Source organism: Megalobrama amblycephala, linkage group LG13 (genome assembly GCF_018812025.1).
Source record: "Megalobrama amblycephala isolate DHTTF-2021 linkage group LG13, ASM1881202v1, whole genome shotgun sequence".
Classification (NCBI taxonomy): domain Eukaryota; kingdom Metazoa; phylum Chordata; class Actinopteri; order Cypriniformes; family Xenocyprididae; genus Megalobrama; species Megalobrama amblycephala.
The window spans coordinates 17154408-17167661 of NC_063056.1; the positions used below are offsets into that span (position 1 = coordinate 17154408).

General features: G+C 36.1%; 2 protein-coding genes across 2 annotated transcripts in view; one reads left to right on the top strand and one right to left on the bottom strand.

Moving 5' to 3' along the window:
* The window catches only part of sntb1 (syntrophin, basic 1), a 36874-nt gene extending 28173 nt beyond the window's left edge, over positions 1 to 8701 (top strand). Inside the window, exons 5-7 of the mRNA XM_048153064.1 lie at positions 727 to 923; positions 5877 to 6067; positions 7830 to 8701. Of these exons, the coding sequence (XP_048009021.1) occupies positions 727 to 923; positions 5877 to 6067; positions 7830 to 7922 (481 nt within the window). The 3' untranslated portion in view covers positions 7923 to 8701. The remainder of the gene's footprint in view (positions 1 to 726; positions 924 to 5876; positions 6068 to 7829) is intronic.
* A 2790-nt stretch (positions 8702 to 11491) lies between these two features.
* Positions 11492 to 13254, bottom strand: part of LOC125243157 (MDM2 binding protein) — a 31538-nt gene continuing 29775 nt past the window's right edge. Inside the window, exons 21-22 of the mRNA XM_048152560.1 lie at positions 13026 to 13091; positions 11492 to 12933 (exon numbers count right to left, since the gene is read on the bottom strand). Of these exons, the coding sequence (XP_048008517.1) occupies positions 12895 to 12933; positions 13026 to 13091 (105 nt within the window). The 3' untranslated portion in view covers positions 11492 to 12894. The remainder of the gene's footprint in view (positions 12934 to 13025; positions 13092 to 13254) is intronic.

A 13254-nucleotide genomic window follows, 5' to 3' on the forward strand; every position in this document is an offset into this window, starting at 1 on the left:
AAAGTTGATATAGGTACTAAGGATCTAAGGTACTTCCAAGATTACCAAAATACCATGGTGTACAACAACCTCATAGCTCTCAATAAGTCTTTATTTAAATGTTTATAAGTTATCATTAAAAATCACTTTTGCTATGGAGAAAATGAATGGGATATTTACTTTCGGATCCCGACTGTTGCATTCTATTAAACATCAAACCTGAACTAGGAGACACTGATTCCAACCAATGGATGTTGAGAAACATGAAGTATTACATGAAAAATCCCTTCAAAGTCCTTTTGAAATTTGAAATGTACTACCATGTTTGGATATCTAACATAATATTCTTAGAAAAAATAGTGTGGAAGTATGATAGTACAACAATGGTAATGCTATGGCACTGAAATTTCATGGTGTACCTTTTATGGATTTGAAAATGTACCATAGTAATAATTTTTTTGTTGTTTTTTTGACATTAATCATATTACCACAGTATTTTTGAAGTTCCTTGGAGTTTCATGAAAACTATTGAAAGAAACTACAGTGATGTTCAGATGGTAATACCATGGTACTCTAAGGTACTTCAAAGTTGGTTCTTTCTTGTCAGTGATTTCCATGGTAAACTTTAAATGAACATGGAAGGGGGGGTGGGGGTTGGGTTTGGGTGCTATTTCTCAGTGATGCCTTTGAGATAATACACTAATAAAAAGGAAAACAAATCTCTTATGTTGAGTTTTTTGATCATAGGCTGGTGCATTCTGGTCCAGATAAGGGTTCACCACAGCCTGGTGGCGAGTTGTCCTTTGCTACACGAACGGGAACCAGATTGGGTATCGAAGCCCACCTCTTCAGAGCAGAGACCTGCAAGGATCTGTCACTCTGGACCAGACACATAGTCACTGGCTGCCACGCATCTGCCGAGATGATCAAAGAAGTCACTACCAGTGAGTATGGATCCTACTTCTTGCTCCTTTTGCAGGTCTTATGACCTATTCACAGCAAGGAATAATTCTCAGAAATTGATTCATTGAAAAAAATGAAACTGCATATTTTGGACTGGTCTATTGTACCAGGATTACTTGCCATTTCTTTACCTGGAATATCTATTGTTTCTTTATTAGGTTATTTTCATTTATTTATTTACAAAATAATTTTTAAAAATGTACATTTTTTTTATTCAGATATCTAAACTTGTTTGGATGAATAACTCAAATTTTGCATCAGTGCTAAATATTTTACACATTTGTATAGTTTAGTCACATCAGAATTAGTTTGAACAGGCTTTAATGTCCAAACGTCTGAGGAAATGCTTTGTTTTAACAATAGTATATGCATACAGTCTGCTAGCAGTAAGTAGTTTTTGGTTTCAGTTTGCATTAGTCTTGAACTTTACAGTAAGTGAATGATCTCATTTATTATGTGCCTTTTGTTTTCATCCAGCTTCTTCTGTTTACATTAGATTTCAGCTATAGTTTCTTAAATATTGTACACATACTTGTGTCAAATGTAGATTTGTGGTTATTTGCAAGCTAGCCTCTTTGCAAAGATAAATGCGTCTCGGCCGTCTGATGTCATGGTCTGTGGTTCCTACTGTACTCTGAATTCCCAAACGTTCTGTGCTGCACTACAATATTTCTGACGTTTGGATGAACGTTATTTATACTGAAGTCATTTTAGTAAAGAGTGTATTTTTAGAATGGAATTCCATGGCAGAGTTCCTGTGTGGTCTCAATGCAGCAGGCGAGGGGCACCGAGCAAAGCATTCTGGGAATTGAAGCTCTCAGGCAGTCCCTTAGGCTGGACTGATAGGAAATGATCTGCCGTTGCTGAACTGCATGCGAGCCCCTAGAGATCACTACGCCTTATTTGGATATCTCGCGGTTTTCCCCTTCTGTCAGATATTTTCACTGTTCTGAGATCAGGCTTTGAGATAATTTCCACTTAACCTACAAAGCTGGAATGGCAAGTAGACAGAGATTAAACTGAGCAATGATTAATGTTGATTTTATTGTCACGAGTTAAGCATGTTAACATTGGTGTGAGAAGACACCCTGAAAAATCTGGTGAAAGAAACATAATAAAAATAGACTGACCTTGTTACAACATGCCAGAATCACTAATGAATACATTTGGGAGAACATGATAATTAGTTTGAGTTTGTAGGAAAGAGCAACAGATGCAGATCCTCTTAAAACAAACCAGACCGCTTTTAACAGCGAAAAACACGTTAGACTGGATTTGACGTTTTTCTTCCCTGAAAAAGATTCTGTTTGCATCAGAATCTTGGCGCTGCTCCATATTTGGGATTTTTTGGAAAAGGGCCGTTTGGCAGCTGATGCTCCATTACCTGTGTTTAGTCTAATCTTGTAATCTGTTCAGATAGTTTCTTTCTCCAAAGATTCATTTTCTTATAGGGTTCTGTAAAAATTCAGTGACCTCATATATTATTTTTGTAGCTGGCCACAAGCTTCAAAATCCTTTTTCAGTCTGTAATGAAAAAGTCTCAAAAGAAAGACACACACACACACACACACACACACACACACACACACACACACACACACACACACACACACACACACACACACACACACACACACATGCATAAATATAAAGGAACATGAGAAACACTCAGAATTGCAGACTGACTTACTGAATTAAGGCCCTGATATACTCAACAAAGTAGGGTTGCAAAAGGGTGGAAAATATCCATGGGAACTTAATTTGGGGAATTTTTGAAATATTCCAGTTTGAAAATTTAATAGGAATTTATTGGAAATTTATATAAACTGTATCATACACAAACATAAATATAAAATTTTGTTTGGTCATAGGCAGACATGTTAGGTTTTTTTTTTGCATATTGATATATTTTCCAATTATTTACTTCTAATTTAGTAAATATGTAAAATAAATATATTTTTATAGCAGCAGTTGTTATGCATGTGTTATTTATTTCAGTGTCACATGATCCTTCAGAAATCATTCAGTCATTTATTTTCAATGTTGGAAACGGATGTGCTGCTTAATATTTTTTTGGAACCATTTTTCAGGATTAATTGATGAATAAAAAGTTTAAAAGAACAGCATTTATTCAACATAGACTCTTCTTTTTTAATCTATTTAACCTGTTAGTGTTCCGCTGTACCGCCTGCAGTTCACATACCTTTTAAAAGAGACCAAAACCACGCATTTTTGATGAAAACATTCCAGGACGCTGTATGTCCTACATCTTCCCTATTCTACTTACGGGAAAAAATGGAACTGGCGCTGCGTTCGTTCCGTAAGTTGAATAGGGACGTCGTAGGACATACAGCGTAAGCGTTTTGAAGAATACGAAAGTGCAGTTTTGGCGAAACCACTTGGAAGGTGATCAATTGTTTATATAAAGCATATACATTTACATTTTTTTCCGAAAATGACTGACCGTTTCGCTTGTTCCTCGTCTGGTAACGTTAAAAGCCCTTTGAAGCTGCACTGAAACTATAATTTTGACCTTCAACATTGAAGTCCACTATAAAGAGAATAATCCTGGAATGTTTTCATCAAAAACCTTAATTTCTTTTCGACTGAAGAAAGAAGGACATGGGGGTGAGTAAATTATCAGGAAAATTTTATTTGAAAGTGAACTAATCCTTTAAGTTTTTTTTTTTTTTTTTTTACTTTTTCTTCATCAAAGAATACTGAAAAGTATCACAAGTTATAAAACATATTAAGCAGCACAACTGTTTCCAACATTGATAATAAATCAGCATATTAGAATAATTTCTGAAGGATCATGTGACACTGAAGACTAGAGTAATGGCTGATGAAAATTCAGCTTTGCATCACAGAAATAAATGTGTCTGTGATTGAGGAATGTGCAGGGTAAAAATTCAACTGAAAATGTATTAAATCTGGCTGTTTTAACCAAGTTTATGCTGCAAGATTTTTTTCAACTACATTTAAGTTCCCTGTTATAAGCTAACCTGCAATTTGACAAATATATTTCCGTTAATTACCATATATTCTCATTAATTCCCATGGAAAGTTTCCAGCCTTAAATTCCTGGAATTTTGCAATCCTACAGTACCTTTGCAGCAGTATACCGTTAGCGAACATCCCGATGCTGCCCACACTGCTGAGAGTGACGTTTGGATCATGGATATTGCTTTCCTCGCAATAACAAAATAAACACGCATCAAAAATGACAGCAGTGAGAAAACAGCAGTTAAGAAAGCATCTGATCACAGAGATGAGGATGTTTGTACAAGCTCTGCAATTTGGCACTCCAGTCAAGTAAAGTCAGGTTTATTTATTTAGCAATTTATACAACAACTTTGTAGTATTAAACATGAAAAAACGGTGTTAGTGTTGCTTTTAATTAGAATTACTCTTCGATTTCTACTTTAAAGCAGCTCTCCAGTGTTTGTTTTCACTTGCGGATTCTGACCTCGACGGACTCAACAGAGGAAATGGACCAGAGAAGATTTCCATGTCAAAGAGGGCGGAGCCTCAGAGCCACACCTACCTATTATCTAATCACCTTGGACCAATGGTAGTACGAAGGAGTTCTGAACTCCCGAAACGAGCTCCTAGCGAACATTTTTTTTGGCCTAATTTTGTTTTGAAATGAGTCACACCAGTTTGTATATACCAGTATATCGGGGCCTTTATTGCGAAACTACTGTAGCTAAGAAGCTGAACAATTCCTATGCTAGGCCATTCATCTTGAAAGGGGGGCACTTTGTGACTAAAAAGCCCATCTGGTGGGAAAGAGTCCCTCAGTCCTGACGATCAAGCCGTTTGGATGGGGATAAGGTTACAGTATTGTTGAGAGTAACATGGGAACAGTATTCTGAAATCCGCCGTTTTAAGAGCCGCTCACCCAAAGTAAGTAATTAATAGGTGTTTGAGTATTTAATGTCAGTGTAATACAGATTTAATGGGTGAATTGCAGAAGAAGATGCTTTTTCATTGCCGTGATGATCTAATCAGCCTAATGGACTGGGTTGTAGCCAGAGCCGAGGGGTTTCTCAGAGATACACAATGTGAAAAGAACACACTAGCCTCGCAATTACCCGGTCAAAGAGCGATTCAGGAAGCTTTATTGGGGCAAATGGAGGGAACGGCAGAAGTGGATCACTGGCACACTCACAATAGGCATGGTAACAGCAGGTTTCCACACATCCTGTGGTGCCTGATGAGCTGTAATTGAGTGTACTGGAGGAGTGATACTAGATACATGGAGTCCTGTGATGTATTTGATGGAACTAGGAAGGTACTGAGCAGAGATTACCGGTGATAAATAATGTACCAATTATCAGGTGAATCAAAGGACATTCATCTCACAGATGGAATCCGCTTCCATTTTATTCATACCTTAATGGAATTTGCTTGGATTGACCAACGAAAGGCAGTCCAGAAAGGCATCATTAATACTTGATCTCTTATTGTATTTTTTATAGGTAATATATTTTTAAATATATTTCTAGCAGAAATGTGAAAGCATCTGCATGAATAATTTAGTAAAAATGTTTATTATTTGATCTATAAAGTTGAGGTGGGACAAAATTTCATCCACCAAGTAAAGTAGTCGCACCTGCTCATATTTCTGCTTTTAACCCTTGGGTATGATGAGTCCAAATATTTTTTTATGGTAATCATAGTGTTGACAGCTGTATTGAATTCAGGATATTATTTAAATCCTGTCGGCGCCGATAGCCTAGTGGGCAGCGCCGACATATAGCGTTGTTGCGCTTCGGGCGACCCGAGTTCGAGTCCCGGCTCGTGGACCTTTCCCGATCCCGTCGCCTTCTCTCTCTCCCACTTCACTTCCTGTCAACTCACTATCCTATCATAATAAAGCCAAAAAAAAAGGAATATTCTTTAAATATTCCATGTTTCTGTTCCTTCAGGTTGTATGTATCAGGGTCAGGACTGCCGGTTGGTCATTCACTATGAGCGAGGTTTCTCTGTCATAGCAGATGGAGAGGACAGCTCTCTGGCACAGCCACTTTTCAGCTACCCATTTGAAAAGCTGAAGATGTCTGCTGACGACGGCGTACGGATCCTCTACTTGGATTTCGGTGGGAACGAGGGTGAAATTGTAAGTAAAATGTGAGGTTCATTAAGCAGCACCGAATGCTGAGACTGTGGTGTTTTGCTATTAAGTTGCGTCATTAGCAAATGTTCACGGACGTCTTAGTGTGACATTTTTCATGTTTATTAAAAATATATTCAAATAAATATTAATTTTTAGGTTACTGTACAGTTTTAGGTTAACCCTGCACAGACCCCAAACGACGTTTGCTCAAATAAAAAAAAAAATGTTCTCTTTGTCCAAATGACATAAAACTTTGTACAGTTGTTAACACTTTCTAGATCTACAAAGAAAAAAAAAAATTGGAGTGATATCTTGTTTTTATGTTAGTGTAAAAAAAAAAAGGGTCACACTCAGGGTCTTCGGGGTCTCCATAGACCCCAGGCAACAGAATGTAATTTTGTAACAAAATAATTGTTTTTTAAAAAACAAATGTAATTTTACTCTGTTTATTAATGTTTTTACTTCATATTTGTGCAGTTTTTGGAGGATTTGTCATATCTTTAAAATTTATATAAATAAATAAATACATTTTTTGTTTTTTTTATATACAAAAACAGCTTATTATGTAGAATTCACTTTATAAAAGACCCACATTTCTAACTTTCATTCATGGGGATCACATGGATAATTTGACATGGTTTAGTGTAAGATTTTTGCCCATCTTTTGGAAAATGCAGTTTTAAAAGTAAAAAGATATCACTTTTACCAGTAGATGGCTGCAGAGCTCCACTATTTGCTATGTGTTATTTGACTGACTGAAAGACATCTTTTCACAAGTATTTTTCAGTTGGATTCATATCTAAATGTTATGAAATCACAATTATAACAATAAAAATTACTTTTTGTCAAAGTTTAGAATTTTTTTGTACTGAAAAAAAAAAAAAAGTTTTTCAAAAATGTTGATTTTGAGGATGAATTTTGTCCAATTTCTAAGTGGAGTCTCATCATAATGTAACAATATTGAAAAACTGATTTTTTTTCATTACAAAAAATACTAAACTTTGACAAAAAGTAGCCTTTATTGTTATAATTATGATTTCAGAATATTTAGATATGAATCCAACTGAAAAATACTTGTGAAAAGACATTCTTCAGTCAGTCAAATAGCAAATAGTGGAGCTCTGCAGCATTTACTGGTAAAAATTTATAAATACATTTTCCAAAAGATGGGCAAAAATCATACACTAAAACCATGTCAAATTATCCATGTTATCCCCATGAATGAAATTTAGAAATGTGGGTCTTTTATAAAGTGAATTTTACATAAAAAGCTGTTTTTGTATAAAAACCTATTTAAAAAAATATCTTTTAATTTATTTATATAAATTTAAAAAATGAGATAAATACTCCAAAAACTGCACAAACATGGAGTAAAAACATTAATAAACAGAGTAAAATTACATTTGTTTAAAAAAAAAACAAGACCCCGAAGACCCTGAGTGTACTTCCCAAACGAAAATCGCACATGAATACTTTTATTCAACAATGACACATTAAATTGAACAAAACTGACTGATTGTTGCTGAGAGCGACAATCATGATCAGGCAGGTCTTCTCAGGTCTTCATATTTTTATAGATATTTTATAAATAAAATATCACCGATCCATATGAGGAATTCTTCAGAACAGGAAATGATGCATGTCTGTACTGATAGATGTTCCTGAGAAGAGCTGTCTGATCAAGATTGTTGCTCTCAACATGTGTTTGTCACATCAGGAACTTCCCTTCATTGCTTAATATCTTGTTTTTTTTTCTCATTCACAGCAACTGGACTTGCACTCCTGTCCCAAGCCTATTGTTTTTATCCTCCACTCCTTCCTTTCAGCCAAGATTGCAAGATTAGGATTGGTAGCCTGAGATTGAACTGTTACAGGCTGAAACAGTGACGTGATTATTTCAGCACTGAGAAGGGAAATCCAGAAAGAGGTGGAACTCGCAAGACTGAGTGTGAGCGATGATGCCGAACTGACGCTGTAGCAAACCAGACCTCTGAATGATTTTAATTACATTTCAGTAATGATAAACTATGTATTTTTCAGAGAAATATTAATTATAGTGAAACACAATTTCACATTGATTTTCTAAGAAGAAAAAGAAATCAAACTATATAATGAACACTAGCTTGTGATTGGAACTAAAAAATAATACTGGAAGTATTATTGTAGAATCCAATACAGCAGAGTATTCAGCACTTACAGTACCATTAACTTCTATATAACGGTAGGGAAGGCAGCCAGCTGTATGACAGCTGTCTGAGTAATTGCATCTGTCTGGCAGCTAATGTGGATTAAAGAAAGGCTAGTTTAAACCCTGTTAATGCACATAAAAGTTAAAACATCTCGTTTAGTTTCTGGTACTTTCACTCGGGATATGCACTACACCGATGGTTGAACAGAATCAACAAGGACATTCTAGAGTGCTGGTCATCAAAGAGGCATGTCAACAAACTGTCTGCTTTCACAAGGCCTTTGTGACAAAAGGGGAAATCGAGACAGGGTCAGCCCTCCCCTTCAGAACTGTATCTGTTTCCACAGACAAATGGAGTTTCGGTGACTTTTACAAATGTTTCACTTCCAAAATTAGAAGTACTGCTTTAAACTTGCGACATGCAAAAGAAAACTTTAGTAACGCTGCCACATTTGTGTAGTTGTTTTTTAATATTCATCAGAAGAATGTTTTCAATTATTGCGTGATGTGCATGCATGCACACTAGCACAACAACTATTGTGGAGGCTCAGATTTTCTCTCGTTGGCCTGTGGTAATATGCACACACAATGGCCGTTGAAGTACTTCGGATGTCAGATTATAAATTAGAGTACTTGAGAGTTTCCAAGTTAACCAGCAATTAGTGTCCATTGTCGGGCACTGAGCGTTCCCAGAGCACCGCTCCATTGTAGGGGTTATGGATTTGGGGACAGCAGGGCCCCTGTGGCACAGCCTTTGTCTCATCTGTGAAACCGTCCCTGCCACATTCCAGCACACATGACGGATCCAGGAGTCCAAGGCCTGGGAATCTGTTTTCCACAGTAAATAGATAGTTCATTCTGAAATGAAACTTCTGTCATTTACTCGCCTCAAGTCATTTTAAATTCTTGGAACACAAAAGATGATGAATTTGAAGAATGATTCTGTTCAGATTATGAAAGTCAATTCAATATTGAAAGCCCAAGACTTTTATGCTCCATACAGTCAAATCGATTAATCGTGATTAATCACATCTAATGTAAAAGTTTGTTTATATAATATACATAGTGTGAAGTTATGCTATGCTCATGCCATAATTACTAGATGGTAAGCTGGAACATCCTCAATAATATTATTAATATTATGCATTTTTTTATGGCAACACTAATAAAGACAAAATTAATTGGAGTATTTTGAGTAAGACAAACCACAATACAAGTAACAGTGGTAACACTTTACAATAAGGTCTTGTTTGTTAACATGAACTAAAAATGAGCAATACATTTGTTACAGTATTCATTCATCTTTGTTAAAGGGTTAGTTCACCCAAAAATAAAAAATCTGTCATTTATTACTCACCCTCATGTCGTTCCACACCTGTAAGACCTTAGTTTATCTTCGGAACACAAATTAAGATGTTTTTGATAAAATCCGATGGCTCAGTGAGGCCTCCATTGACAGCAAGACAATTAAAACTTTCAGATGCCCAGACAGCTACTAAAGACATATTTAAAACAGTTCATGTGACTACAGTTGTTCAACCTTAATGTTATGAAGCAACAAGAATACTTTTTGTGCGCAAAAACAAAATAACGACTATTCAACAATATCTACTGATGGGCGATTTCAAAACACTGCTTCATGAAGCTTCGAAGCTTTTGTTTTTCAAATCAGTGGTTTGAAGCTTCATGAAGCAGTCTTTTGAAATCGCCCATCACTAGATATTGTTGAATAAAATTGTTTTTTGTTTTTTTTGCAATCGGATTTTATCATTGGATTTGATCAAAAATAGCTTAATTTGTGTTCCAAAGATGAACGAAGGTCTTACGGGTTTGGAATGACATGAGGGTGAGTACTTAAAGGGATAGTTCACCCAAAAATGAAAATTTGATGTTTATCTGCTTACCCCCAGGACATCCAAAATGTAGGTAACTTTGTTTCTCAGTAGAACACAAATTATGATTTTTAACTGCAACCGTTGCGGTCTGTCAGCCGTATAATGCATGTCAATGGGAACTCCATCTATAAGAGTTAAAAAATTACGCACAGACAAATCCAAATTAAACCCTACGGCTCATGACGACACATTGATGTCCGAAGACACGAAACGATCGGTTTGTGCGAGAAACCAAACAGTATTTATATCATTTTTTTACCTCTTAAACACCACTATGTCCAACTGCCCTCCACATCTGGTTGGTGAGGTCAAAAAACGCGTTCTGATGATGGAAGTGATCTCTCGCGCTTTGCTTAAATGAATGCAAGACATCACTTTCATTGTCAGAGCACGATCAGACCTCACCAACCGGATGTGGAGGGCAGTTGGACATAGTGGTGTTTTAGAGGTAAAAAATGATATAAATACTGTTCGGTTTCTCGCACAAACCGATCGTTTCGTGTCTTAGGACATCAATGTGTCGTTACGAGCCGTAGGGTTTAATTTGGATTTGTCTGTGCGTGTTTTTTTTTTTACTCTTATAGACGAAGTTCCCATTGACACGGCATTGGCATTATACGACTGACAGACGGCAACGGTTGGAGTTAAAAATCATCATTTGTGTTCTACTGAAGAAACAAAGTCACCTACATCTTGGATGCCCTGGGGGTAAGCAGATAAACATCAAATTTTCATTTTTTGGGTGAACTATCCCTTTAATGTTAGTTAATAAAAATACTGCCGTTCATTGTTAGTTAATGCACTGTGAACTAACAAACCTTCTTAGTTCATGTTAACTAAAGTAGTTAACTAATGAAACCTTATTGTAAAGTGTTACTGTAACGGTTATGCAAATGCCTCATTAACAAACTTATTTAGTGGGACATAAGATTATTAAACTTTCTGCTAGCGACATATTATGTCATGATTATTTTCAGATTATTCTTGCATTATTAACATGAATATAGTTATTTATTAATAATAAATATATAAATATGAAATAACTGTTTTATTGCTGCGGCTTCTGATATTCTGTGTTCCACATGGTGTTGCAGTTGTCAGGAGGTACAAGTCGGAGCTTTCAAGCTGTAATTACAAGTCATGAATCTTGTAATTACTGTAATTTTGACATTGTGTGAACGCACCTTTAATACATACGACTTGACTGGTATATTTTGGTCTACTGAAGTGACTTAATTACGCTGCATGATTCACTCTTAAATCAAAACACTGGTCAGTGCAAATCCAAATATTGTCACAAATATTTAGATCCCATTGACTAACAATGCAGACAAAAAAACATTCTTCAAGAAAAAATACCTTTTTATTTGTATTGAGCAGAATAAAGTCATACAGGTTTGGAATGACAAGAGGGTGAGTAAATGTGTTGAGTTAATCCTTTCACACAAAGGGAATATATATATATTTTCAGATTCTCCAACAACAGCAGCTTCTACACACCAACTGACTGACTTCCGTATTTTACTTTACTTCTACTCTTTAGGAATAATAACGTTAATTACTTCCTCATTTTCAGTTTAAGTTTCAATAAATGGTAACTGGGAGGAAGTTTAGAGTTCTGAAAATTACAGCATGTTTTCATAGTACAATGAACTCTTATGAAAAGATCAAGGAACATTTGATTGCTCATGAAATGAACCCTTTTATATCAACGTCAGCACAGAGAACAAAGTGAGATGTTTAAACACTAGAAAAGAGCTTCTTATTCTTGTCAGAAAACAAGTCTGGATCTGAAGAGTTTACCCACACAGGTCAAAATACTGATTTAAAGTTGGGGAAAATCACGATGTATCAAAATAAACAGAAACCCTATTAAAATAATGTTATGATAGTGAATAAAAAAACAGATTGAGTTCCACCCTATTAACTAGAGCAGCTCTGTTGATAAGTAGCAAGTGAGTTCAAATTGCATGTTGCCTTCGAGGGCTCTCAGGGCTTCCAATGTAATGCGCAACCCCCCTCCCTCCTTTCCCATCACCCCTCTGGGCACCCAGAAGCGAGAACAATGGCCCTGTGTGGGACTGGAATGTGTTCGGCAACTTTGCCAAACGAGACACCTTCAACCTTCTCTGGGCAAGGAGTAACAGGGAGCAGATGCTCTTTATGATCTCAGCCCAGTGTGACCTTTTGATCCAAACACAGCAGTAATTTTGGGGCAAACTACTTGAGACATGTGCAGTGGCGGTTTGAGTGCGATCAACAAAAAACAAAAATACATGGTAATCAGAGGGCATGATGAGGTTTTGAAACTTTCATGCGTTCCTTGTTTCATGCTCGAGTAGTGATTTGAGCGAACTCTGATTACTGAAATGTGATCTGGTCAGAAACGCCCTCTGACTGATTTTCATGATGCAAAACAGCGTTTCTCAGAAAATTTGCAGCCATATTTGGCTGTTGTTTGTCAGAGTGTTTGAGACTTCATATTTCTTTTCTAGTGAAAACCATATAAAGCCAAATAAAATAACATTTTTAATACATTAAAATCTAGGATTATCACAAACACATAAAAACAGAAAATTATGTACATGCCTCCTGTCAGGAACATTTCCTTAATGCTGTGAGAAGTTCTGTAGCATTAGAAGCTCTATTCAACAAGCTTTTTCTATTTATTTTGTAGCATCATGTTGTTCTTATCATGACGTCCTACTGCAGGTTTACCTTGAACATTTCAGACTGAAAATGATTGTTCATCTTTTAGAAGATTTCTCCACAACCCAATCAATCACCTGTGGATGAGAATGAGAATATCTTAAATCAAATCACTCAAAATAAAACAACATAGTTGTAAATTGTCATGTTCAAGAACTGTGTGTTTTACCTGTTTGACATTGTTACTGGCTGCCTTCTTCATTTCCTCATGAAGGCCACGTGAGGTTTTCAGATCCTGTTGCAAAACAAACACAGGTTGCTGAGGCGTAACGGTTTAATGAAGAACACTGTGCAAGCTAAGCTATGCTAATGATCTATTACATTTATGCATACTTGCATTCAAATGTTTGGAGTCAGTAATGATTTTTCTAAAAGAAAATACTTTCATTCAAGGATGC